This window comes from Chaetomium globosum, genomic scaffold (genome assembly GCF_000143365.1).
Source record: "Chaetomium globosum CBS 148.51 scaffold_1 genomic scaffold, whole genome shotgun sequence".
Taxonomy (NCBI): domain Eukaryota; kingdom Fungi; phylum Ascomycota; class Sordariomycetes; order Sordariales; family Chaetomiaceae; genus Chaetomium; species Chaetomium globosum.
The window spans coordinates 4534763-4558041 of NT_165976.1; the positions used below are offsets into that span (position 1 = coordinate 4534763).

The 23279-nt window shown below is 57.1% G+C and overlaps 7 protein-coding genes across 7 annotated transcripts; 5 read left to right on the forward strand and 2 right to left on the reverse strand.

The window, feature by feature from the left end:
* Window positions 1–143: 143 nt before the first annotated feature.
* CHGG_01477 (uncharacterized protein) lies at window positions 144–2119 on the forward strand (the record flags this gene model as incomplete). Its single annotated transcript, XM_001220697.1, has 2 exons — window positions 144–860; window positions 911–2119. The coding sequence occupies 2 exons, from the start codon at window positions 144–146 to the stop codon at window positions 2117–2119; spliced, it is 1926 nt and encodes a 641-aa protein (XP_001220698.1).
* A 483-nt stretch (window positions 2120–2602) lies between these two features.
* Window positions 2603–3833, forward strand: CHGG_01478 (uncharacterized protein; the record flags this gene model as incomplete). Its single annotated transcript, XM_001220698.1, has 2 exons — window positions 2603–2909; window positions 3043–3833. 2 exons carry the CDS (start codon window positions 2603–2605, stop codon window positions 3831–3833), a joined length of 1098 nt encoding a protein of 365 aa, XP_001220699.1.
* A 2419-nt stretch (window positions 3834–6252) lies between these two features.
* CHGG_01479 (uncharacterized protein) lies at window positions 6253–8405 on the forward strand (the record flags this gene model as incomplete). Its single annotated transcript, XM_001220699.1, has 4 exons — window positions 6253–6491; window positions 6556–6935; window positions 6989–8023; window positions 8098–8405. 4 exons carry the CDS (start codon window positions 6253–6255, stop codon window positions 8403–8405), a joined length of 1962 nt encoding a protein of 653 aa, XP_001220700.1.
* Window positions 8406–9922: 1517 nt separating this feature from the next.
* CHGG_01480 (uncharacterized protein) lies at window positions 9923–14051 on the reverse strand (the record flags this gene model as incomplete). Its single annotated transcript, XM_001220700.1, has 4 exons — window positions 9923–10737; window positions 10883–11215; window positions 11447–11726; window positions 11961–14051. The coding sequence occupies 4 exons, from the start codon at window positions 14049–14051 to the stop codon at window positions 9923–9925; spliced, it is 3519 nt and encodes a 1172-aa protein (XP_001220701.1).
* Window positions 14052–15512: 1461 nt separating this feature from the next.
* CHGG_01481 (uncharacterized protein) lies at window positions 15513–18089 on the forward strand (the record flags this gene model as incomplete). The annotated part of the gene is made up of 2 exons (XM_001220701.1): window positions 15513–16022; window positions 16089–18089. 2 exons carry the CDS (start codon window positions 15513–15515, stop codon window positions 18087–18089), a joined length of 2511 nt encoding a protein of 836 aa, XP_001220702.1.
* A 633-nt stretch (window positions 18090–18722) lies between these two features.
* CHGG_01482 (uncharacterized protein) lies at window positions 18723–21059 on the reverse strand (the record flags this gene model as incomplete). The annotated part of the gene is made up of 3 exons (XM_001220702.1): window positions 18723–20103; window positions 20176–20468; window positions 20733–21059. 3 exons carry the CDS (start codon window positions 21057–21059, stop codon window positions 18723–18725), a joined length of 2001 nt encoding a protein of 666 aa, XP_001220703.1.
* A 1095-nt stretch (window positions 21060–22154) lies between these two features.
* On the forward strand, window positions 22155–22891 carry CHGG_01483 (uncharacterized protein; the record flags this gene model as incomplete). The annotated part of the gene is made up of 2 exons (XM_001220703.1): window positions 22155–22279; window positions 22351–22891. The coding sequence occupies 2 exons, from the start codon at window positions 22155–22157 to the stop codon at window positions 22889–22891; spliced, it is 666 nt and encodes a 221-aa protein (XP_001220704.1).
* Between the last annotated feature and the right edge of the window lie 388 nt (window positions 22892–23279).

Consider the following 23279-nt stretch of genomic DNA (forward strand, 5'->3'; position numbering starts at 1 on the left):
TGACGCCCGCCGAGATTGCGCGCATGGTACGCGAGGGGGCGGCCAAGGCGTCGCGGAGGGATCTGGCGAGGTTGAGTGCGCCCGCGGTGTTGGGGCGGACAGCTGGGGGCGCCGGGCATGGGGGCACGACGATCTCCGGGACGATGGTGCTGGCGAGGTTGGCGGGGATAAGGGTCTTTGGGACGGGGGGGTTGGGCGGCGTGCATCGTGGGGGGGAGAGCTCGATGGATGTGTCGGCGGATTTGACGGAGTTGGGGAGGACCAGGGTGGCGGTTGTGAGTAGTGGGTGTAAGGGGTTTTTGGATATTCCGAGGACGTTGGAGTTTTTGGAGACGCAGGGGGCGTTTGTGGCGACGTTTGCGGATGGCCGAGAGGTGGTGGACGGGAAGGGGGTGGATTTCCCGGCTTTTTGGGCGCGTGACAGCGGCGTGCCGAGCCCGGCGGTCGTGAGGGACGAGAGGGATGCCGCGGCCATTATCTTGGCGCAGGAGCGGTTGGGCGTGGAATCGGGGATGTTGTTTGCGAATCCGATCCCCGAAGAGGCGGGGATACCGAGGAAGGAGATGGAGCTGGTGATTGAGACGGCTGTGAGGGAGGCGGCGGAGAAGGGATTCACCGGGAGTGCCAACACGCCGTATGTCCTCACTCGGATCAGGCAGCTCACCGAGGAGAGAAGCACGACGGCAAATGTAGCGTTGGTGCGGTCCAATGTTGCGCGTGCAGCCAAGATCTCGGTCGAGCTGGCGAAACTGCTGGACGGGGCGCCAGTGACGGTCAAGGCGGGCGTTGACGGAACCAAACAAGCATCAACTCCGGCGGCCAAAGTCCAATCAGGGGTAGATACAGCGGCCAAGCCACAGGTAGGCCACTAGGATACCAATACACACCACTTTCGACTGACCGGGCCTAGGATCCCCATCCGGTGGACGTCCTCGTAGCAGGCTCAGTGGCCCTTGATTTGAACTGCGACTACGCTGGTGGCAAGACAGTGACCCCAGCCCTACACACATCTAACCCTTCCAGTATAAGCCAGTCCGTCGGCGGCGTCGGGCACAACATCGCCCTCGCAGCCCACAGAATCAGCGGCGACGGGAAGGTCCGCCTCTGCAGCATGGTCGGCGATGACATCGCCGGCTCAACCATCCTCTCCACCCTCCGAGCCACAGGCCTCGACACCTCCAGCATCCGCCAGCTCGGCACCGAGTTCCCGTCCGCCCGCACGGCCCAATACGTAGCCGTCAACGACGCCGACAAGAACCTCGTCATGGCCATGGCCGACATGGACATCTTCTCCACCCACTCCTTCCCCTCAGACTGGACCTCCACCGTCGCCACCGCCCAACCTAAATGGCTCGTCGTCGACGCCAACTGGTCCGAGACCGACATCCAGACCTGGCTGCGCGCCGGCGCCCACCATAACGCACGCACCGCCTTCGAGCCCGTCTCAGCCGCCAAATCCCAGCGCCTCTTCCCCATCATCCCCAAAAACAACAAACCCACCCTCGGCGTCTACCCCCGCCCCACCGTCGACCTCTGCACCCCCAACCAGCACGAGCTGCTCGCCATGTACGAGGCCGCGCGCGCCCGCGGCTACCTGGAGCACGACGCGCCGTGGTTCGGCGTGCTGGACGGGTTCGGCATCCTGCGCGGGGCGCGCGAGCGTTTTGTGGATATCGCCGGCGCGGCGGTCGCGGATTCGGGCGTGCCCGTGCAGTGCGTCAATCTGCTGCCGTATATCCCGACCATTGTGGCCAAAATGGGGGCGGGCGGGGCGTTGTTGGTGATGGTGTTGGGGAAGGGGGATCCCAGGTTGCGGGATCCGGAGCAGGCGAGGTTTGTGGTCAGTCGGTCGGTGGATGGGCGGGGGGAGGTGGGCGGCGTGTATATGAGGCTGTTTCCGGTGGTGGAGAGGGTGGAGGATGTGGTGTCGGTGAATGGGATTGGGGATACGTTTATGGGGGTGTTGGTGGCGGGGTTGGCGATGGGGGGGAAGGTGGAAGGGCTGATTGATGTTGCGCAGAGGGCGGCGGTGTTGACGTTGAGGAGTAAGGAGAGTGTTAGTGCGGAGGTTAGGGGGCTGAGGGGGGATTTGAGGAGGGCGGTTGAGGAGTCGCGGTGATGGGGTGATGGGTGAGTTTGTAATGTATGTATGTATTAACTATATGAAGTTTGTTTTCGACGAGATACCCGTATGTCATTTGCTACTACTTGTAGTTATACAAATCAGCTGATTCGTTAAACGGCTGGAAGAAAGTAAATAACTCCCATTCTCAACTACGACTCGTGGGCTGTTGTTGACCTGCCCCTGAGCCACACAGATCTCTTCCCTGACAATCGACACACCAGCCCAATAAGGTAATTGGCAAGCCAGGTACGGGATGAAACATGTGCAACAAGGCCTCCCAGATCTTCACGACTTCCCCGCATCATACCCAAAGCAACCTCGGCATCTTCCCGCATAGGGAGAGCTCCCCCACATCTCCACCGCTCCCTTGTTCCTTGGCGTGTACCATTCCAGACTTAATTAGGGACGTTGGCCATTGTATGCCTTTTACCTCTTCCAAGTCACGATAGCAGATACTGAACTGGCAGAGTCGTCACAATGCCCATGCACAACGGTTTCCTCCCCCGCGAGGGCTTCAAGGGAGACACGGTCCTCAAAATCATCCGCGACACGGCGCTCAACCCGCAGCTCGTTCTCCCGCTGCTTCTCTTGACCAAGTACACTAAGAAGGGCCAGGACTGGGCTATCCTCCACCCATTGGCCTACTCCCGCCTCAAGAAGCTTTTGGTGTTTGGCCTTGTCAGGTGGATCAACAACTACTTCTCTCGAAAGGTCCTGAACAACTGGGTCGACGACAAGTATGACTGGTCGAAGGAGATCGTCGTCGTAACAGGCGGCGCTGGCGGTATCGGTGGCCAGATTGTCCAGTTGCTGGCCGAACGGGGCATCAAGGTCGTGGTGCTGGATATCCAGCCCCTGACTTACACGGCCGGTAAGCAAGAACAACAACTCCCCTCCTTCCTATCACCAACTAACAGAACGCAAAGCCCCCAACGTCCACTACTTCAAGTGCGACCTCACCTCGCGCAAAACCCTCTCGACCGTGGCGCGCGAGGTGCGCCTCGCGGTAGGCGACCCCACGGTCCTAATCAACAACGCGGGCGTGGTGCAAGGGCGCACCATCCTCGAGTCCTCGGAGCGCGACATCCGCTTCACCTTCGACGTGAACACCTTCGCGCACTACTGGACCACCCAAGAATTCCTGCCCGCCATGGTGCGCGCCAACCACGGCATGGTGGTGACGGTAGCCTCGGTGGCCGCGTGGGTGACGGTGCCCAACATGGTCGACTACGCCGCCTCCAAGGCGGCGGCGCACGCCTTCCACGAGGGCCTCACGGCGGAGCTGGCGACGCGCTACGGGGCGCCGCGCGTGCGTACCGTGCTGGTCAACCAGGGCTACACCACCACGCCGCTGTTCCGGGGCTACCGCAACGACAGCCCCTTCCTGATGCCCGCGCTGTACCCGGCCACGGTGGCCGAGGCGATTGTGAGGCAGGTGCTAAAAGGGGAGAGAAACCAGTTGATCCTGCCCGGGTTTGCGGGCACGTTGCCCGTGCTGGCCGGGATGCCGCATTGGTACCAGACGCGGTTGAGGGCGAAGAATCAGACGATTATGAAGGCGTTTGCGGGGAGGAAGGTGGTGGAGGATGTGGAGCGGTTTTATGAGGAGAAGGAGGAGGCGGAGAATAGGGGGAAGAGGGTTACGGTGGAAGAGGAGGCGGAGGAGGGCGTCGGGGCGGGCGCGAGTACGGTTTTGGTGGAGAAGTGATGTGATGGGGGTTGGAACGGTCACTCGAGAGGATAAGACGGTGTGGATGTGTCTTGCGTGTTTGTTTATATGTACTCGCGGGCGTATTAGGTGCTTTCTTCTATTGCGTGTATCCTATCTAATGGCCTAGGAGTCTTTCGAGCAATATAACGAGTTTCCAGCGTTCGGTGCCGTATTATGCAACCGTCTGAAGCCTAGTCCTAGATACTGGATTCTTCCTCTGGAAGGACTCGACTGTTGATCTTGTAGCTACGCCTTGGAGATGAGCAACGGCTAGCTTCTTTCTCTGTCTTCTTTTTCTTTTCTTTTTTTGGAGATTCAGCTAGCAATCAACGAAATCAGGGAGGTACTACAACGCTAATTAGTTTGTATTCAAAGCTGGTGATGGATTATACCGCGCCGGGCGTACATAGGTACCTAGGTAGGTACCTACCTAGACACGACGATAACAGGCTGTGCAGGGGACAATGTCGCCACCAAATGACTAGACAACACCGAACTAGACCAACATTTCAGTCTTGTTGCGCATATTCAAGGGTACGATTTGAAAGTCCCTGGCTAGTTTACATCCCAGTATGCCAGGTGGTTGCCCAAATTCACACCACACCTAACGCCTCCTATTGCAAATCAAGAGCCTAAGGCTTAAGACAAGCTAACCAGATTATCTGGAAACTCTACTTCAGTGAGATGGCAAAACAACATCTCAGGATACATAACCGCTACTTATAAAATCGGGGACAGGAGCATTACCTCTTACCAACCTTCAGACGAATTACTAGGTAACCAACCCATCTCACAATAACAGCTATGTTGAATTTGTAACTTTAACGAATCATCCTATTTATTGGACGTAATCTTCCTTGAAAATATACGCATTAATCAATGGCAACAGCAATACACACCCTTTTGGTGATACATCTACAAACTCGTGGTCGGCGGCTTCACTCCCCGTGCAGCTCTGGGACTGTCAACGCCGGCCTCTTCTCTTTCTTCGTAGCATGGCCGTTTTGTTACGGCGCGCTTTGGGAAAGTCGTGCCGTCTCGCCTTTTTGATTTCCCTCCTCACATCCTAGCCGTCTCGGCAGCGCCACTTTCATGATGGAATGGTTGTTGAGAGCAATGTAGTCCAGCAAAACTGGGGGACGAAGATGTGGGGAAGTTGAGAGAACTCATAGTTGATTGATTTAAAGGCTTTATACAACCCTAACGCTGTCCTTGCCAGGATGTCTATACCTCGAACTGGGAGTATGCTTTTTTTCCCTGAATGAATACCTCGGTAGTAGCTTGGATCCAAGCGGGGAGATGTCGATGTCTCAAAATGGAATGCTGTTACTACTCCAACTTCATATCGGGAAGGAATCTGGAAACTAACACCCAGAAGGCAGGGCAGCCCTCGAACCTGAGCGGAAAGGCTTTGAAATGTTTGGTGGCGCTAGCGAGGCCCAAGCTCTGAAAGTGGGCTTGCTTTCAGTGAGGTTCTGGACTGGGCGTTACTGGGCCCCTGCTTGTTTGACGACTGTTTGTCGCTGGCCAGTGACCAATGGATGCCCGCCGATTGGGCAGCAGGCGGAGACCTGCGGGGAGCGAACACACGACATCAGATCATCCCCTGCGCAGAATCAGCCCACTTGTGCTGCAAAATGGGGAAGGATGGACCACACCATATCAGCTTACCCGCCGAGCCCGCCTGGAAGTGCCCGCAAAACAACAGCACAAGCTTGAGACGAAGCACCAAAATTGAGTGTTGAACCCTTCCCGGTCGTCGCCCCTTCCCTGCCTGTCAAATACTTTCCGCGCTTTCATTGAATACCAATTTCAGCCCGAATTCCCCGTCGTTCCATTCACACAATGTACTCTCTTTCCTGCACTCACTGTCTCGTGCCCAAGTTCCCTTTCCCGAACTTTGTCTTCTTCTGAGCGGCTCCGCGATCTTGACGTTACCTCAAGCCAAGCAGCGAGTTGCAGATCTCTTGTCCCACTAGGTCCCCTGCCGCATTGACAACATTAGATTCAAGTTGTATTCTAAATTCAGGGCTTCTGTCTCTGTCTTGTCACCATTATTGTTTGTTCCAACGCTCTGGATCTGCCATCGCCAAAGACCCAGGCCAGATTTACGGTTGTGGTAGCTTTATCTCAACACTCCGGTCTCTTGCATCTAAACTCTAGGTGACGTTGTCATCTCGAGCTGCGGCGGTCCCCGCTTGCTATCGTTGCAGTTCAACACCGAGCTGTCAACCCCAGTTCTCACCTTCGGGACCCAATCGAGAGCCTGGTTTGTATCTTTGACGACGCCTTGTGACTGGTAACGGCTTCCGCCGGCCGTATTCAGCTTTTGAAGAGCTCCCTACGGAATAGCGGACAGAGCCGCCCCTCCCCGCGATCAGTCAGCCCACTTGTTATCCAATCAACAGCAATAGCCATGGGATTCAATACCGTACCTAGCGAGCCCTCGAGAGGCGTGGGGAAGGGCCAAATGGACACGGCTGCGTGTGTCGACCGCCTGGCCCTGCTCCGGAGCATGCCCCAGGCGCCCCTTGAGTGTCAGGTTTGTGTTGTCGGGGCAGGCCCAGCCGGCCTGATGCTGGCATGTAACCTTGTCCGGTTCGGTATCAAGGTGGAAGTGGTGGATGATCGGGCGGACCAAACATCGGTGGGAAGGTAAGCTACCCTAAGCCACCTCCACCCGCTTCATCCATGGTTTCTGACTTGAGGTGTGCTGCAGAGCCGACGGTCTGCAGCCAAAGTCAATCGAGACCTTTCGGCAAATGCGGCTGGCGGACCCCCTTCTGCAACGCGGCGTCCGGGTCTACAGCATTTCCTTTTGGCAGAGCACCGCCGACACACCACTCAAACGCCTTGGCCGCGAAGTCCACTACCCGCCCTTCGTTGATGTGATAGACCCTTACGTCTTGCTGGTACACCAGGGAGTGGTTGAGAGCGTGTTCATCGACGACTTGAAGAAGCGCGGCATCGAGATCCGCAGGAACACGGCCTTCGACTCGTACAGCGTGTGCGACGATAATCGCGGGTTTCTCCAGATCAACTGCCGGACAAACGTGAACCAAGTGCCCAGGTCTCTTCTCACGCGGTATCTCGTTGGATGTGCGTATCATTGAGACGGGTGTGGTTTGAGGACTGGGCTGACTATTCTCCAGGTGACGGTGCCCATTCCAAGGTCAGAGGATGCATTCCAGGTGCTACGTCTGACGGAATCTCGCAACCTGCGCTCTGGGGTGTGCTAGACGGCGAGGTGGACACCGATTTTCCTGACATCTGGTCCAAGGCTTTGGTGCAATCGGAGAAATACGGTTCAATCATGGTTATTCCACGGGAGCGTAACGTGACGCGCTTCTACGTCGAGCTTAAAAACTCGCCCAAGGCAGATAAGAATCAGCTTGACGAGGAGGCCGTCATGCAACGCGCCAGGGAGATAATGGCTCCCTTTCGGCTCGAGTGGGATAACATTGAGTGGTTCGGCCGTTATCAGGTCGGCCAGCGTATTGCCCACCGATTCTGCGACGACCATCAGCGGGCCTTCATCGCCGGAGACGCCAGCCACACGCACTCGCCAAAGTCTGCCCAGGGAATGAACACATCAATGCACGATGCCTGGAACCTGTGCTGGAAACTCAACCTTGCCATTCGAGGCCTTGCTAAACCCGTGTTACTTCAAAGTTACGAATCGGAGCGGAGGAAGATTGCCCTCGATTTGGTCAACTTCGACTACGAACACGCAATCCGGGTCGCCAAAGGAGATCCCGTCGCGCTTTCTGAGAATTTCAGGACTAATACGCGCCTTATCTCTGGCGTTGGAGCCGATTACGGCGAGAACGCCATCAACATGAAGGAGCCCATCCCAAACTTCATCGGCAAACTCCAACCGGGTTCGCTCCTACCTCCGGGCAAAGTCAGACGCTACATTGACTCCAATCCAGTTGATATCCAGCTCGATATTCCAATGCTTGGTCAATTCCGCATCTATGTAATAGTGTGGGATGTCAACCAGTCGGTCGTCTTCTTCGATGCCTTCTGCCGGGCTATCACCTCACCCAACTCTCTCCTCAGCCAACTTTCCGCGGCAGCACGTGCATCATACACTCAGCAACCGCGCATGCCGGCCCCCGAGGACATTTACCTCCGCCCAGAGCGCTACACGGCTGTCAGCCACCTCTTCACGTTTGCACTCATCAGTGCGTACCCCTACCTATCTTTCATTCCTTTTTCTCCGCGACCCATTTCCCAATGAACTAACCCGTTTAAATAGCAACAATGCCTCAAGGAGAAGTCGAAATCCAAGACCTGCACCCGCTCTTCCAAGATAGCCGCTGGACCTTTTATTTGGATGACGTCCCCCAGCAGGACACGTGTCGCATGCGCTGCACCGATAAGTGGATCGGCAACGCTCTCCCGGGCGAGGTGACCATTGTGAATGTGCGCCCCGACGGCTATGTCGGCTCGATCGGCCAGTGGGATATAAACGTTGAAGATTCCGGGGAGAAGGCCGCCAGGTGGCTGGATCAATACTACTCACGGTTTTTGCAGGTGCCCGTGGTGATGCAGGCTCAAGCTTGACTTGACGGTTTGTGAGTTTGGGCGGTGGGGGTTAACTGGGGATGGGGTAATGCAGGATTCGTGGTCTTCCGGATTAGGAGGGGTTTGTATACGAGATCCTGTGAGACAGTGAGTTGCTGTTGGGGAGGTATTTAGAAGTTTAGTTTCCTTCCTTCTAACAACCTTGTGTTTTGTTTCTTCCTCTTTTCTTGTATGGCGCCTGGAACCATAGGACATTCAAATATTTTAGGTATTTCAGTTCATTTCACACTAATTTTCTGGTGTTCGGCGCTGTGCCCGATTGCTAGTGTTGAATTTACTTTCCCAGAGTTGCATTCTTGACCCCTTTTATTTACTTCCGACCACTATACTCAAACTTCGTCCACCTTCTGGTTTTAGAATGTATTTTTACAATACAACCGGTGCAATATGACAGCATCTCCTTTCTTTCCCTGTGAATGACATCAAGTGAAAACGAAAATGGGTAATGGGTTGGAGTTGGTGCCGCAGGTGTTGGCTCGCTCCTAGTTAGCCCCTGAGCTTGCTTGTAAATAACACGAAACTGCCCATGCTACATTCGAGTTCCCGATGTACCTTATGTACCTAGATACATACTACAATTACACGCCCTACCGGAAATGGGGCGCCAATAAATACCTCGAAAAGGGGGTTTGTCTACCTCTATGTGCCCCCCTTCACTCACTACCTACGCCGTGAACGCCCTGACTCGTAAGTCATCCGGAACTCCGATACACATTCTTTCAACCCCCCTATAGTTCTTTAAGATCCCCCAACAATTCCCGCAATCTGATAACCAGAGCCCGCGGCGGAAAAGCCGGCTCGGTTCGCACCTGACAGGCTCGGCTCCATGCTCGAAGGACCTCACACCGGGGGCGGATTTTGGTGGGTGGCATTTGGCCCCCACCCCTCTAGCGGCCCAAACTGGTCGGCTTTGGTTGTGGGGATAGGGAGGAAGGCTGTATGAACGGGTTGTCGTTGGGCCCCGTCTTGCGCCGCTCGACGTCAATAGCTGTAAAAGCACAGTGTTTTCTCATTTTCTAGCTATACTGAGCGGCGTGTCACCGGCATTGGTCGCTGCCAACACGTCGGCACCCCGCCGAGAAGTAAACCCACGGTGTCCGGGAGCCCAAGCTCAACGGCTACATGAAGGGGAGTTACCCCTTGCGCATCCCGCGAGTTGATATCGGCGCCTGTTGATAAGCATCTTGACCAGCTGATGCTGGCCCCGGTGGGTCGCGTGGTGGAGGGGCGTCTTCCCTTCAAGATCCGGTATCGATATCTTGTCCGTTCGCTCGATGAACTTGCGTGCGAAGCTATCGTATCCCCGCTCGACTGCAAACGCCAAGATATGCTCGGCTGCTTTGGACAGGGCAGCCTCATGCTCAGGGCCCTCCTTATCGGCGTCATAGGTTTCTATGAACCCTTCCATGCTCAAGATCCTCCCCCAGGTATCCGCTTCTATTCGTCTGGCCAGCGTCAATTCTTCGAGTAGAACAGCATTTGCCCAATGTCCCCGGTCAACGGCCCCGGCCAACGGCCCCGGCCAACGAGCGGGCTTCCAGTTCGAGGGCGGCGAGCTGGCGCTTCACCTTTTCCAGCTCAGTCTGTTTGCGGAATACCTTGTCCGTTTCTTCCTTTAGGTTGGCCCGTAATTCTTCCGCTTTGCTCTGTTGACTTTTGCGGGCCCGGCGTAAGTCGTCTAATAATGCGCCGGGTCCTGACAATTCTAGCGCAGTTGTCGCGTTGACGGTGGGCCCAAGCACCGCGGGCATGATTGAGGGTGTGAGGACGTATCTTCTCTGCGGAGCGGAGGCTTGGAGCGGCTGTAGATCCATGCGTATGACCAGGGAAGAGTTAAACGCGCATTGTTGCCCGATAGCCATCTTCCTCCAGGGGTCCGGATGACGATCGATTTCCCCTGACGTCGTGTTTCTGGAGGCCACCATGAGAATGCAAGTAGGTTGTGCCTCCGCGTCGATCTTAATGACGGTAACAAAATCGGTTACGTTCTTAGCAGGCTCCCGAAACCGCACTATAATTCTCTGGACACCTTCTGCGGCGGGTTTGGCTGCCGCCTCGATCAATGCTCTCTCCTTGTGCCAACAAGCCTCTGGGCGTACGCTGATGAGCTTCAAGCCCGGGACGGAATTCCGGATATGGATCAAACAAGCCCCTGCTGACTGGACGAGTGACTTGCGCCCGCCATCAAGTTGCAGATGAACCAAAGTGGTAGAACTGTCGGGCACAGGCTTTGGCAGCAATCTAGCTCCACGGCCGTCCAACCTAAAATATTTCCCCGGTGGTCCCCCAGGCGCAGCGACAAGAGGTATCCCTACTACCTTGTTGTTGTCCCGTTCAAGCCCACATTGGAGTAGGCCGAAAGTCTCAGTTGGTGTGACCCGGACGGATATCGAGAGGCGAATACTTCCGCCATGAACTTCGAAGGAGGAGTGGGCTCCATGGCCCATCATGACTACGTGTCCGGAATTCGCAAAAAAACGAAGGGGAGGGTGCAAGAGCGGCTCCCAGAGCGGTGTCGGTTGTATCACCGGGTGGGGCTGGATCTGGCTCAAATCCCCAGGCGAGGATGGAGTCGTCCCCTAGGTCCTTCATGATTTGTTCCTGCAGTCTGCGGAAGGCCTTATCCCCCTCGCCGTATATCATTGGCATGGAGACACCGAAAATCCCGAGGAGGGAATACGCGATGTCTTCGGGTCGTTTGGTGACTCTCTTTGCAGCCCAGGACATTCTCTGCGCGACACTGGCCTGATGAAGATCGGCCATACCCAGCAGGAACGAAGTTGGGATTCCTGTGACGGTTTCGACCAAGTGACACAGATCCCCTTTCGTCCCGAGACATGACCAACCCGCGTCGTAGAAACGCATATTCAACGGGGCGAGGAGCTCCTGCAAGGTCCAGCCTCGCCGGAACCAACGGCTTGACGAGAAGGTGGATCGATCCCCATTCGGGTCTTCCCCGGGGCGGACGTCGGAGAGGTACGCATAGCAGACGCCGCATTCTTTATACCACCTGTACATACTGTTGATGGCCTCTTGAAGTTCGACCGAATTGGTCTTGTCGATGCAGCAGGTGTGGATCCAAAGGTATTGGTAGCCATCTTCCTTGGCGATTTTGCAGCTGCCACTTACTTTGAGCGGCCGCGAAGAGTCCGAGGCGAACCTCCCGTCTAAGACATCGCGAAAGGATACCTCTTCGTTATCGCTACCCCATGTATGGGATAGAATGGCGTAGGCGGGCGGCGAGGAGAAGAACTCCTCTAGCTTAAAGGTGTCGACATTCAGGACGCGCATAGTGGATTGCTGACGCTTAAATATAAGTAGATAGCCCGAGAGATGGAAGTCGAGGGATACCAGTTGGGATCAGGAGCCTTGTGCTCCTCAACCCAAAAGGGCAGAGGGGTTCAGCCACCCATCTTCCAATGGGAGGCAACCTCAGCCAGCCAGCCGCTTGGGTCGCAATCGTAATCGTGCAAGGCTTCCTCTAATGTCTACTCTGGGGATGCTCGGTGGCCGCGGTAATGCTCAGAACCGCACAATAGTAATCCTTCCCTTTTCATCTTCTCCCACAATCCACCGTTCATCGCCTGCAATATGCCCCTTAGCGGCGAGGTCGGACCACATCTGGGTTGGAAATGATGCCTCCTGACTTCTCGCTGCGACTGGCTTCGTACTACTAGACCGCCGCCTGGTCTTCCCAGTAACTCCATTGGTTTGAGCCATTGTCACCGTCGCAGTATTTTTAACCACAACGGTCGGGCGGATATGCACCGACAAGCCCTCAAACATGAAGCTGTGACGGGCCGTTACCCGTACGCCGGCGGCAAAATCCACCATCTCTGAGACAGTCAGGTAAGGGAAATCTTCGTGACGCCAACAAGGGGCCCAGCCAGGCCAGCGAGCTGTTTCAGTCGCATATATGGGGTTTGAAGAGTTCGTTTCACTAAGTGCCCATGGCCAGCCCACAGGACTGGGCGATGACCGTGGCTGGGACCGATCGTCGTAGTTTTCATGGTGATGTCCCGTGGTTGGAGCGAGCCACACGCCGTGTGAAATGCTCGGTCTGAAGCCGTTGGTGTCGGCCATGCGCCAGCAAAAGTTCATGTCGACATCCCCGTTTGCGCCGCATGTATCGACCCACATGGGACCGTGGACGGGCCCATCGACAATGTTGGACAACGTAGACGTCGGGTTGCCAGGTTGGCTGGCACCGGCGAGGTCGGTGATAGACCGAGCAGCAATTTTGCAGGCTTTTTGAGTGAAAGGCGTTGGCGCTGGGATGACGGGTATTCCGGTGCTTCGAACCAGATGAACGCGGGGTGGGCTCAGGGAGCTATGTTGGCCATCGGCCCACCGGTGTTCTTCTTCTATCACATATAGATTCTGGCTATCCAAGGCCAAGCTCCTGAGTCGCGGTGTTGCCCGTTGGCGTAACCCGTAGAAATCCAGCTCACGCCAGGCCATGCGTCGGATAACCTGTGGCCCAGCGGTAGCAGTTGCCAACGAGGCTCTTCTCGGCGCCTTGGGATTCGGGTTAGAGTCAACCAGCCCCTGTGCATTAGCAGCTGACGTTCCATTCTGCCCGCTCCACAAGCCAGTTGGCAACGACGGCGCGCGGGCGACGACTGGCCGCTTGCCGCCTTGAGGATCTTCTGACGGCCGGTACGCGCTGGGAGACGAGATATCCCAAATAGCCAGCTGTTCGATAGGGTCATCTTGATAGAGCGAACGGTTGGGCTGCCAAAAGTACACGGCATAATGAGTGGCAGTGTGTGCCGAAAAGAAGCGGTCAGAGCGGTTCAGGGGCAGGCCGAGAAAATGCAGCTTCCACTCGGAACGGAACTCGACAGTCCATGTCCGCTCTGTGGGAGCGCCGGAGGGCTTGCGAATGACGTCGAAAGCCGTCACAAAATGGCGATGTACGACCTCTCGGTCATTGAGTTGGTGGTAGGGCAGTGCTTCTGCCCACTCAAAAATGAGCACCCCTTGGGCTAACCGAACTCGACGAACGTGCCTTGCGCGGACGTCAAAGGAAACAGGGACCCGCTGACCGGTGGCGAGGTCGAGGATATGATAGATGCGCCCGTCACAGCGTTCTGGCGGAACCTCCAAGGCGGCTGGGTACACCAACACTCCATCTTCCTGACTGTACCACCAGACCGGATCAGGATAGTGGAAGTTGCAAGTCCCATAGCTCACGCGAAGGAACCGGTTCCAGTGTGCCACGCCCCAGAAGGAGAAAATGGACCCGTGTTCCTGGCTACTCGGGGCTAACTCGAGCTTCTCGATGACCCCAGGACGGCCCTTGTTCAGATGAAAATATCGGCGAGCCACCTCAGCGAAGGTCGAGGACCAATTTCGGGGCTGTTGGGCGACCTCTTCGAGTTCGGCTTTCACATTCGCTGGAAATCTGGTCTCCAGGATCGAGCCCGATGCGACCGCAGCAGCTAAACGTAATTCACGGCATCGCGGGATATTCCAGCGCAAAAGCAATAGTGAAATATCTTCGCTCGTGAAGGCAGCGTGCCATTGGCGACTGACGGCGCGACACCGCACGCAATCCCGAGGCGAGAGATACCAAATGATGAGAAGAAAAAGATCATGAGGTAGCTCGGCGATGTCTCTCATTTTCGCGATGGGTTGCCTCTATGTTCAAATTCCATGTTTAATCGACTGCATGAACACAGTTGCCTAGCATCGTATGCAGATGGGCACGTACTGTGTGGATGGTAGGTATGTACGAACTGATGTTGGTGCAGGAGTCAATAGGTAGGAATTGGCTGGGGCGGGATTGGGAAGTCGAGTCGGTAGTTTGGGGGATGCAGTGTTCCAAAGTGGGCACGAAAGGTGGCGCCACTGCTTTGGGGTTAGCTGACTTCCCTGAGAGTGTTGACACACACAGTAGGTATTCGTAGGTGGGAGGGCACTGCCCCTTAGGTCAACCATCAGCGCACCTCCGATACACCTGGGCTGCCCGTTCGGTAATTTTTGACTCACACCACCAACAAATTCACAAATGGTGGAACTGCCCGAAGCTGCAATCGGACAGTCCTACTTCCCTATTAGGTTGTCTGGTATATTGAGTTAAGGGAGGGCGCCCAACCTACACCGACTCAGTGAGTCCGAGACACCCGACACCGAAATAAACCGACCCCTCCAGAGGCTCGGTTACCGTTATTAATATCACCATGCAGACCGACCAGTTCGGTGCTAGTTAACCCGTCTAGCTTTCCTGATTGCTCCACACCGGCAACCCTCACCATGCAGACCAGTTATCAGATGATTCGGTCAAGGGGACCTAAAGCGTCGATGTGTTGTCAGACAGAAACGCAACCCATCATTTCGTCCGATGGAACATAGATGCGACGAACGTGTATGTGCAATCCGGGATGTTCTCATGCCATTTGGTGCGCGCAAAAGCTACGGCGTTATTCGTACCCGTTGAGTAGGTACTATGCAGGTCTGGTCTGCGCTGGATATTTGTTCTCCGCCCACATAAGACCGGGTTGGAGCCCCTGGATCACCCTGAGTCAAGCTTTTCCAGGCCGTCCTCGGCGTCCCAAACGGCGCAACCCCCCCTTCCTAGCGGAGAACCCGGAGCCTCCCGCAGATTAGAGGACCCCGCGCGAACCCCCCAGCCAGCCGTTCCTGTCTTATTCGAGCGTCCTCCACCTTCTGGCCGCTCCCCACGATTCTCCTGTCATCTTGGCAAAAGCCAAGCAGTCAGCCTGTCTAGCCTTGGCATATGCAACCCCCAAGCTTCATCTCGTCCACGATCTCTTGGCTTTTGTATTCTTCTGGTCCCGCTCTTGAGCCTACTATCGCGATCCCGACTCGGTCGGACGCCGCCAGCGCGCAGCCCGATCCATCGTACGCGTGCGCGCCCTTGTTGGACCCTGCCCGACCTCCCGTGTCGCATGGCCAGCGACGCGGCCATCCAGCATCCGACGCTTGAACCCGAACCCGAACGCTGGAACACACACGCACACACACACGCCCCCCTCCCATCTCGCAGACGCCGCTTCCCGAACGCGCCAAACACGTATCCGCATTCGCATCTCGGTTTGTTTGCCAAGGCAACAAGCATAGATGGGCTTCTCGAAGAAGCCAGCCGACAACCGCGCCGCCGACCCTGCCCCTGCGTCCGCGTCTGCCTCCCAGGAACCGTCGTCGACCAGCAGCCTCTCCTTTTTCTCGCGCTTCACCTTACCCCTCCGGTCGCGTGCCCGCTACATTGCCGACTTCCATATCCGCCCGGCTGAGCCCCATCGCAAGTATGGTGCGGGTGACCAGGTGCAGGGTGCCGTAGTCCTGACCGTCGTGAAGCCCGTCCGCATCACCCACCTGGTCGTGTCCCTCCATGGTCACATGCGCGTCTACAAGGGCCTCAACGCCCCCACGAACGAACCCATAATTGATCCTGCTGAGGCCCTGACTACGTCGAGCCGTGGTTCGCGTCATAAACATCTCGGCAACGGCTGCGTCAGACTCTTTCAGGATGAGCAAACCCTCAGCGGCGATGGGAGGCTCGAGCCGGGCAAATACGAGTTCAACTTCAACCTGCTGTTCCCAGCGAATGGTTTGCCGAGCAGTATAGATGTACGCGCCCTGCGGGCACTATGTGACCTAACTTTCTTCGTCAGTCGCTAACCTACGTCGGTACAGTTCGAACGCGGGACAATATCCTACATGATCACGGCGACTCTGACGCGTCCGACGTCCATAGGCACTAAAACAGCGCCTAAAACGAGCTGCGAGCGAAAACTCTACCTCGTTGAGAAGCTTGACATAGGATCCCTGGCCCCACCACGACCGCGTACCATCTATCTCGAGCCCATTTCTAAGCGACCTAAAAAGAAGAAGCCGGTTGCTGTCAGTGTGGAAAAGGCTCCCGTCGCAATCGACGGAGCCGTGCCGATCTCTGAACCCGACTCGTCTCGGGCAAACGAGAACTCCACCGAAGGCTCCCTATCCGTGATCGGCGAAGACCTAGAACACGAACTGACGGGCAATAATCCTCGAAGTCCACAAAGCGATGTCCGGAGTGTAAGCAGCGAGAGCGCCGTTAGCGGTAGCACTGGCCAAAGCAGAGCGGGAGATGCAAACTATGCGGTAGCCACAACCCCTTCACTCGCCGGGAAGAAAGTCCCCGCCGTGAAAGAACGAACCATTACGGCAACCGTCGAACTGCCAAAAGGCGGTTGCCTTCGAGGAGACATGGTCCCCATCAAAATATCGGTCCAGCACATCAGGCGGATCAAGAGCATGCACGGTGTCATCGTCACTCTGTATAGGTTGGGGCGCATAGATTCGTCGCCGCCATTGCTCTCCAAGGAACTGCCCGAGGCCGAGGCTCGGAGGTTGGAGAAGGAAGAATACTACCCCAGGTCCAAGACAGGGCTGGGCGGCCTGTCTCTGTCCTCTGCAGGGTCCTGCAGCGTGTTCCGAAAGGACCTGTCACAGGCCTTTGCCCCGTTGATCATCGACCCGGACACCCTGACTGCCAATCTCACCGCTTCGGTGCGGGTGCCCGAAGACGTGTTTCCCACCATCAAAGGTGCTCCGTACGAGATGATCTCGTTCAAGTACCACGTCGAGGTGATCGTCGACCTGGGGGGGAAACTGGCGAATCAAATACACGGCATCAAGCCGTCTGGCACGAGAGTGAGTCCCGTGGCGGGACCCCTCGGCCTAACCGGTAACCCGTACGAAGGCGGTCCCGCCACCATGACCTCTTGGAGCTCGAGCATTATTGATACAGACGGACTCCGGCGCCAGAAGGGCGTCATCTGCGTTGTGTTTGAGGTCGTCGTGGGGACAGCTGACAGTAGCCGGCTGCGAGCCAAAGCGCCGGCGAAGCCGAACTCTTTCGTCCACAACGTGCCAGTCTTGGAAACTGATGTGTACGATGGCGATCAGAATGAGAAGCAACCATGGCCAAACGCCCCCGAGGACGGCAACGGGTACCCGTCAGATGAATTTCCTCAGGACTATAGCCCATCACCTCATTTTCAAGCGCCCCAACCTTACCCTTACTGGGGAACCTCTTCGCCACAACATCCGCCTGCCCCCCACTACATCCCTCCTCCGGACATCCCAGACGATACCCATCTCACCGACAAAGAGCGCATTCGACGTGCCGAGCAACGGTTGCTCCCCAGCCAGCCACCAGAAGCCCCCGTCGCGGGCCATTCCAATTCACATCTCGCCAACGGCGAGAACATCTACGACGCCGACGACCAAATACCAACGCCTGTCGCGGGCCCTTCGGACGATGTACAGCCGTCTAATCCAACTCGAGAAAATTATTTTGGCGCGCCGTCGGCACCAGCGCTAGAGGACCTGTCCTCCAACACTGGTGCCCATACGAATGAAGATAAGCAGGAACTCGAGAGGCGTCGACTGCTTGCTGAAGCCGGCGCGCCGCCCGAATGCCCTGAAGATTACGACAACGGCGGGAGCAGCAGCGCCGCAGCATCAGCACCAGCAGCCGAGCCGAGTGCTCCCCCTAGTCACGATCTCCAACCCTCAGCCCCGGTGCTAGAGGATGAGGGCGCGTATGGACCGCATTACACTTACGGCACGGCGGGGACAGGCACATTGCCATTACCGGCATCGAGGAACGTTGCCGAGCCAGAAGAGCCGTTACCAAAGTACGAGCGGTGATGTATGAACGATTCGGGCTTGAGGAAGGGACGTTGTGTATTCGATCACGAATGAGCTTTGGGTATCGACGGGGGAGGTGGAAAGATGAACGATGTGTGGGGATGATAGTGTATATTGTAATGAACTGCAGGAACGGTGGTATATACCTTCTTATGTTTTCGGGCCTCACGGACGGCGTAGTGATTTACATCTGGGTAAGTAGCGGTGGGTTCACGGGGACGATGTAATAAAAGCCATTAGGCTTGGCTTTTGCCGTTGTTCTCGGTTGAAATATGCGCTGCTGAAAACGAGGGTATCTATGAGTCTGCAAAACCGAAGCAACATCGACGCCAACGACGTCAAAATCCCCCTAGCTTGAGTCCTGTTTCAAGCGAATGTATGGCATGCCCCAACCATCCTTGACGGCCTGTTTTGGTACGAAATGTACCCATCCTATGAACCAGCCCAGCCGCCTCTTTGCCCGCTCTAAACGAAAGTTATCCCGTGGTATCATAAAAGAAGGAAAGAAAAAATAAAAATAAAAAAGATAAACGCCGGGAAAAGAATAAAACCAAAACGAGGGTTCGCTTCCAGCCAGGAAGCACACTGATACAAACCTCTCTCCACCCCGCGCCACACGAAAGACGCTCCCCCTCAACCCCGCCGCACTCCATTCCCATCCAGCTCTATCTCAACCGCATCCCCCGCCAGCTCCCCCACAGTCGCCGCCCGGCTCCTCTGATACCGCCACGCCGGAACCCGCGGCGGCGGCCCAGCAACAACAGGACCAGGACCAGGACCGAGACCGGGACTAGGACCCCCAACCGCCGCCGCCGATGGCGACGAATATGCCCTCTGCCGAGCACCACCGCCCACACTCCCAACACCACCACCACCACCACCACCACCACCACCACCGCTACCCAGTTCCCCCAACCTCCTCCCCCCATCGACCTCCTCCGCCACCTCAACCCGATACACCCACCCGCTCCCGGGACTCCCACCGCCGCCGCCCAAACCCCCCCGACTCCCCCGATCCGGCATCCCCACCACCTGTTGCGTCGGCGATGGTGTCGGCTTCGGCTTCTGTTGCAGCTGCAGCTGTTGCAAATACCCATACTCCTCCTCCTCCACCACCACCACCCCCCCCTTCCCGCCGGCGGCCGGTACCGCAAACCCAGGCGATGTCGGCGACGGCGTGCCGACGAGCGTCGTCAGGCCGGATTCGTTCCGCTCGTGTGACTGGTGGTGGTGTGGGTGGTGGTGGTGTGGGTACTGGTGGTATTGCTGGTATTGCTGGTACTGGTCTGGGTTGGCGGTTAGGTACCCTCCCCCGGCCTTGTACGCGCCCCCGCCGGCACCGGTACCGGGAGTGGTGGTGGTGGTGGTAGTGGGGGAGGTGGGGAAGGCGGGAGAGGTGGCTGAGGCGGGGAGGGTGTACTCGGCGTCGTGGTGGGCGGCGGCGGCGGCGGTGGCGGTGGCGAACTGGGGCAGGACGCGCGGCAGGGTGGGTTGTCGGGAGCCGAGGCTGGGGCGGGCGCCTGTGCTGGTGCGTGTGCCTGCGCCTGCGCCGGTGTGGGTGCTGCTGCGGCTTCGGTTAGCGGTTGCGGTGCCCGTCACGGTCCCGGTTCCGGGGTAGAGGGTCGCGTCCTCGTCGGAATGGAGGGGGTAATGGTGGTGGTGCTGCTGCTGCTGGTGGAATTGGTGTTGGAAATAGTCGAGTGTGGCCGAGTCGGCGGAGGGGCGTCGTTTCCCTGATCGGCGGAAGGCGCCGCCGCACCGCCGGCGGATGGAGAGGATGATGAAGCCGGCTAGGAGGAGGGCGAGGACACTGCCTCCTGCTGCTATGCCAGCTATGGCTGGGGTTGGGAGTGGGTTTGGTGCGGTGGAGGATGAGGAGGTGGGTTGGTTGGTTTCGGATGCAGTTGGTGAAGGGATTATGCTGGCGGTCTCAGTGAGGGTGACCGTTGTGGGTGGTTTGGAGGTGACTGTGATAGTGGAGGTTATGGTGGTTGTTGTTTCTGCTTTGAGGACGCTATGGGATGTAAGCATTGGTAGCCGGCACCTACCACAGCTTCTCTAGCCATGATGATATTTTGAGACGCACTGAGTGTTTGTTTGATAGACTGTAGTGACTTCCGTTGAAGTTGTATGGACGGTAATCATAATGGAGGATATGCTCGTCGTGTCAACCGTTTCAGTGACATAGTCGGTCGTTGTAGGAGTGGCCTCCTCTCTCGCTTTCCTTGGGATAGGAGTGGGATCAGTAGAAATAGAGGTCCCCCGGCCTTCAATCGGGTGTGGCTGTTGCGCCTGGTTGCCTCCTTTGCTCGGCTGAGGTTGTAGACATGTAGCAGCTCTTCTTGCGACCGCGGTTGTCGTCTCCCACACCACGCTGATCTGCGTGGCCGCAGTTGAGATAGTGACATCGACGGTCGACAGAATCGTTAATGTTTCGACCTCGGCTATAAAAATGGTGGCTCGCTGTGTCGCAATATGTGTGATGGTCCGGACGACAGTCGACGTAACAGTTACGGGATCCCTTAGCTTGTCAACTTGGTGGCCTGGTACTTTTGTGACAGCCTACGTGACTTACACCGAGGCGAGGCATTTTCCCTGGGAGCATACTTGATCACTCGAACAGCAACCAGATCCGCAACACACTTGATCGGCCCCGCAGCAGAATTCCCCATCCACGCAACAGTTCCCACAGCCAGGGCAGAAGTCGACATCGTTACCGAAGCAGTAGTTGGAGCCGTTGGCGAGGCAGTCTCTCTTGCCTAGGTCTAGGGTGCGCTCCCGGCGGCCGAACAGAGGCTCGGTCCCGGGAATCGGGTCCAGCCAAGTGTTGTGGTACCGGGTGTTTGCATCAGGTGCAAGAGGCAGGCTTGTTTCAGATCCGTGTCTCAGTATCGACGATGAGGCTGGACAGGCAGCAAACGCCAGGACGGCGGTAATGACAGCAGGCAGCCGGGCCCAGACAGAAGTCATGGCGAGGATGCCGGATCATGATGTGGTTCCAGGGAGAGAGCAAACATGTTACGTCAAGGACTACCTACCTGAACGGCATCAAGAGGGCTGACCCAGCAATGTGGCTCCGGGACGATCCCTCCCCGTTCTACAGACAGAGCTTTGCTCCCCTCGTTCACCGCGTCAGACAACAAATCATAGACCAAGACATGTGGCGGCGTGCAGACCATACGCATGCGAAGTACACCGACTTCTCAGCTGCGCAACAACAACCCGCAATGGCGGGCACCACTCAGGCCCGAGCGAACGATGACCAATGACTAACGGGGGTTCAAGGCAGGGGTCAAGCGTCAAGCGAGGGTCAAAAGTTGCCTTTCTCTTGTCTCGTCTTCGGGTCAGATTTAACGCAAGCCGTCGGGATCTCGGGGAGGTTTGTGAACCCAACCATCGCTTGACTAATTGGGGCTGCGGGCGGTGCAGCTGACGCGGGGCTGTCAAACTGTCGAATCGCCCACGGGATAACTGACATATTCTTCAGCCATCGCTTTTGGATGGTTGGCCGGAGATCGCGCCTGCGGTGGGGAGGGGAGGGGAGGGGGGGTTCTGAGTTGGGCTGAAGAATACGATGGCCCGATAAAATCCTCGAGGCTATGTTACGGGAACCGCACCCTGACTGGCAAGTCATACGGTGATTGATCGAATTGAATGCTAAGTGATTCGTTCGAAAATAGAATAAAATAAAAAACAACAACCAAAAAAAACTCGTTGGTAGTTTGTTTCAGTCTCGATGCAAGAAAATGGCCGGATATGGGATGAGGTCTCGGGAAGCAGGGAAGAAGCGGCACTTGGCAGGCACTCCAATTCTGTGTTGTTGCCGCAGCGTCCCATCGACAGGGCTGGGAGGAGGCCGATTGTGGGGCCCGCAGCGAGCAACCCCCCACCCGAATGCCCCGCGTTCAGCGCGAGAACAGCAACGCGCATAACTCTCCCGTCAGCTCGACAAGGGGAGCGAGTTGCATCTGTGTACCCCCAAAAAATCCTTTCCAGGTTGATTCGAACGAAGCGGCCCTTTTGCGTTATTAGCACCCAGTGGTCAGTGGTCAGTGGCCAGCCACCATGGATATCGACGACATCCTTCGGGAAGTCGACCCGACCTTTCATAGCATACCACAAGAAAAGCGCGATCTCCAAGAGCTCACCCGCGCCTGGATCGCCGAGAGATCTGCACCCGAGCTCCTGGCGTATGGCCCTCTGCCCTGGCTCTCGACCCCTTCGCTGCCCAACACGCGCTGATTCAACATGAAACACACAGCTGGCCCGCCGACGGCCTCTTCGAGCGCATCAATGACAACATCAAGCAGCAGATCGAAAAGGTCGAGGAGATGACGGGCGACATGGACCCCAAGACCAACTTCGCCCTGATCGTCATCCAGACCGAGCTCGAGCGCTACCGCTACCTCGTGCGCAGCTACCTGCGCGCCCGCATCGCCAAGATCGACCGCCACACCCTGCACTACCTATCGACCGACGACCTGCGCGCCCGCCTGTCCGAGATGGAGCTGGCCTACGCGACCCGCCACCAGGCCCTGCTGCACAACCACTACCTGTCGTCCTTCCTGTCGTCCTTCCCGGCCAACCTCCAGAACCTGAACGACGCCGCCGCCGGCATCAGCATGATCGAGACGCCCGACCTCGAGTCGGCCGTGTTTATCCGCGCCCTCAAGGACACGCCCGTCGAGGCGCGCGGCGTCGACACGGATGCGTACGCGGATTTGAAGGAGAGCGACATTGTTATCTTGCGGTGGGCCGATGCGAAAAAGCTGGTGGAGGCTGGGACCGCCGAGCTCGTTTGAACAATGGCATCCGAGGATGGCGACTCCCCGGGTCTGAAGGCGTCCATGTCACGCGTGAATCGTCACTATCCATCACCGCTTGGATAGCGAAAGTCAGATGTCAAGGGCTGTGACATCCACCACCCCGGAGACCCCACACTGCTCCCAAGCAGACGCGACATGGGGTTAGTTATCCACTGCGCCGGGAGGAAATCGCCGAGACAGCGGGCATTCGCCTCGACCCTGCCCCAATGGCGTCCACAACCAGCACCAGCAGACGCGCGGGGACCGGAGGCCCCCAAGCCCTCGAAGTGTCTCGCGGTGGCATTGTTATGCCTCATCCGATGAGTTGACGGTGAGGGAGTTGTAGCCTAGGTCGTGCCAGCTGTCAGCGAGCCTAAAGAATATC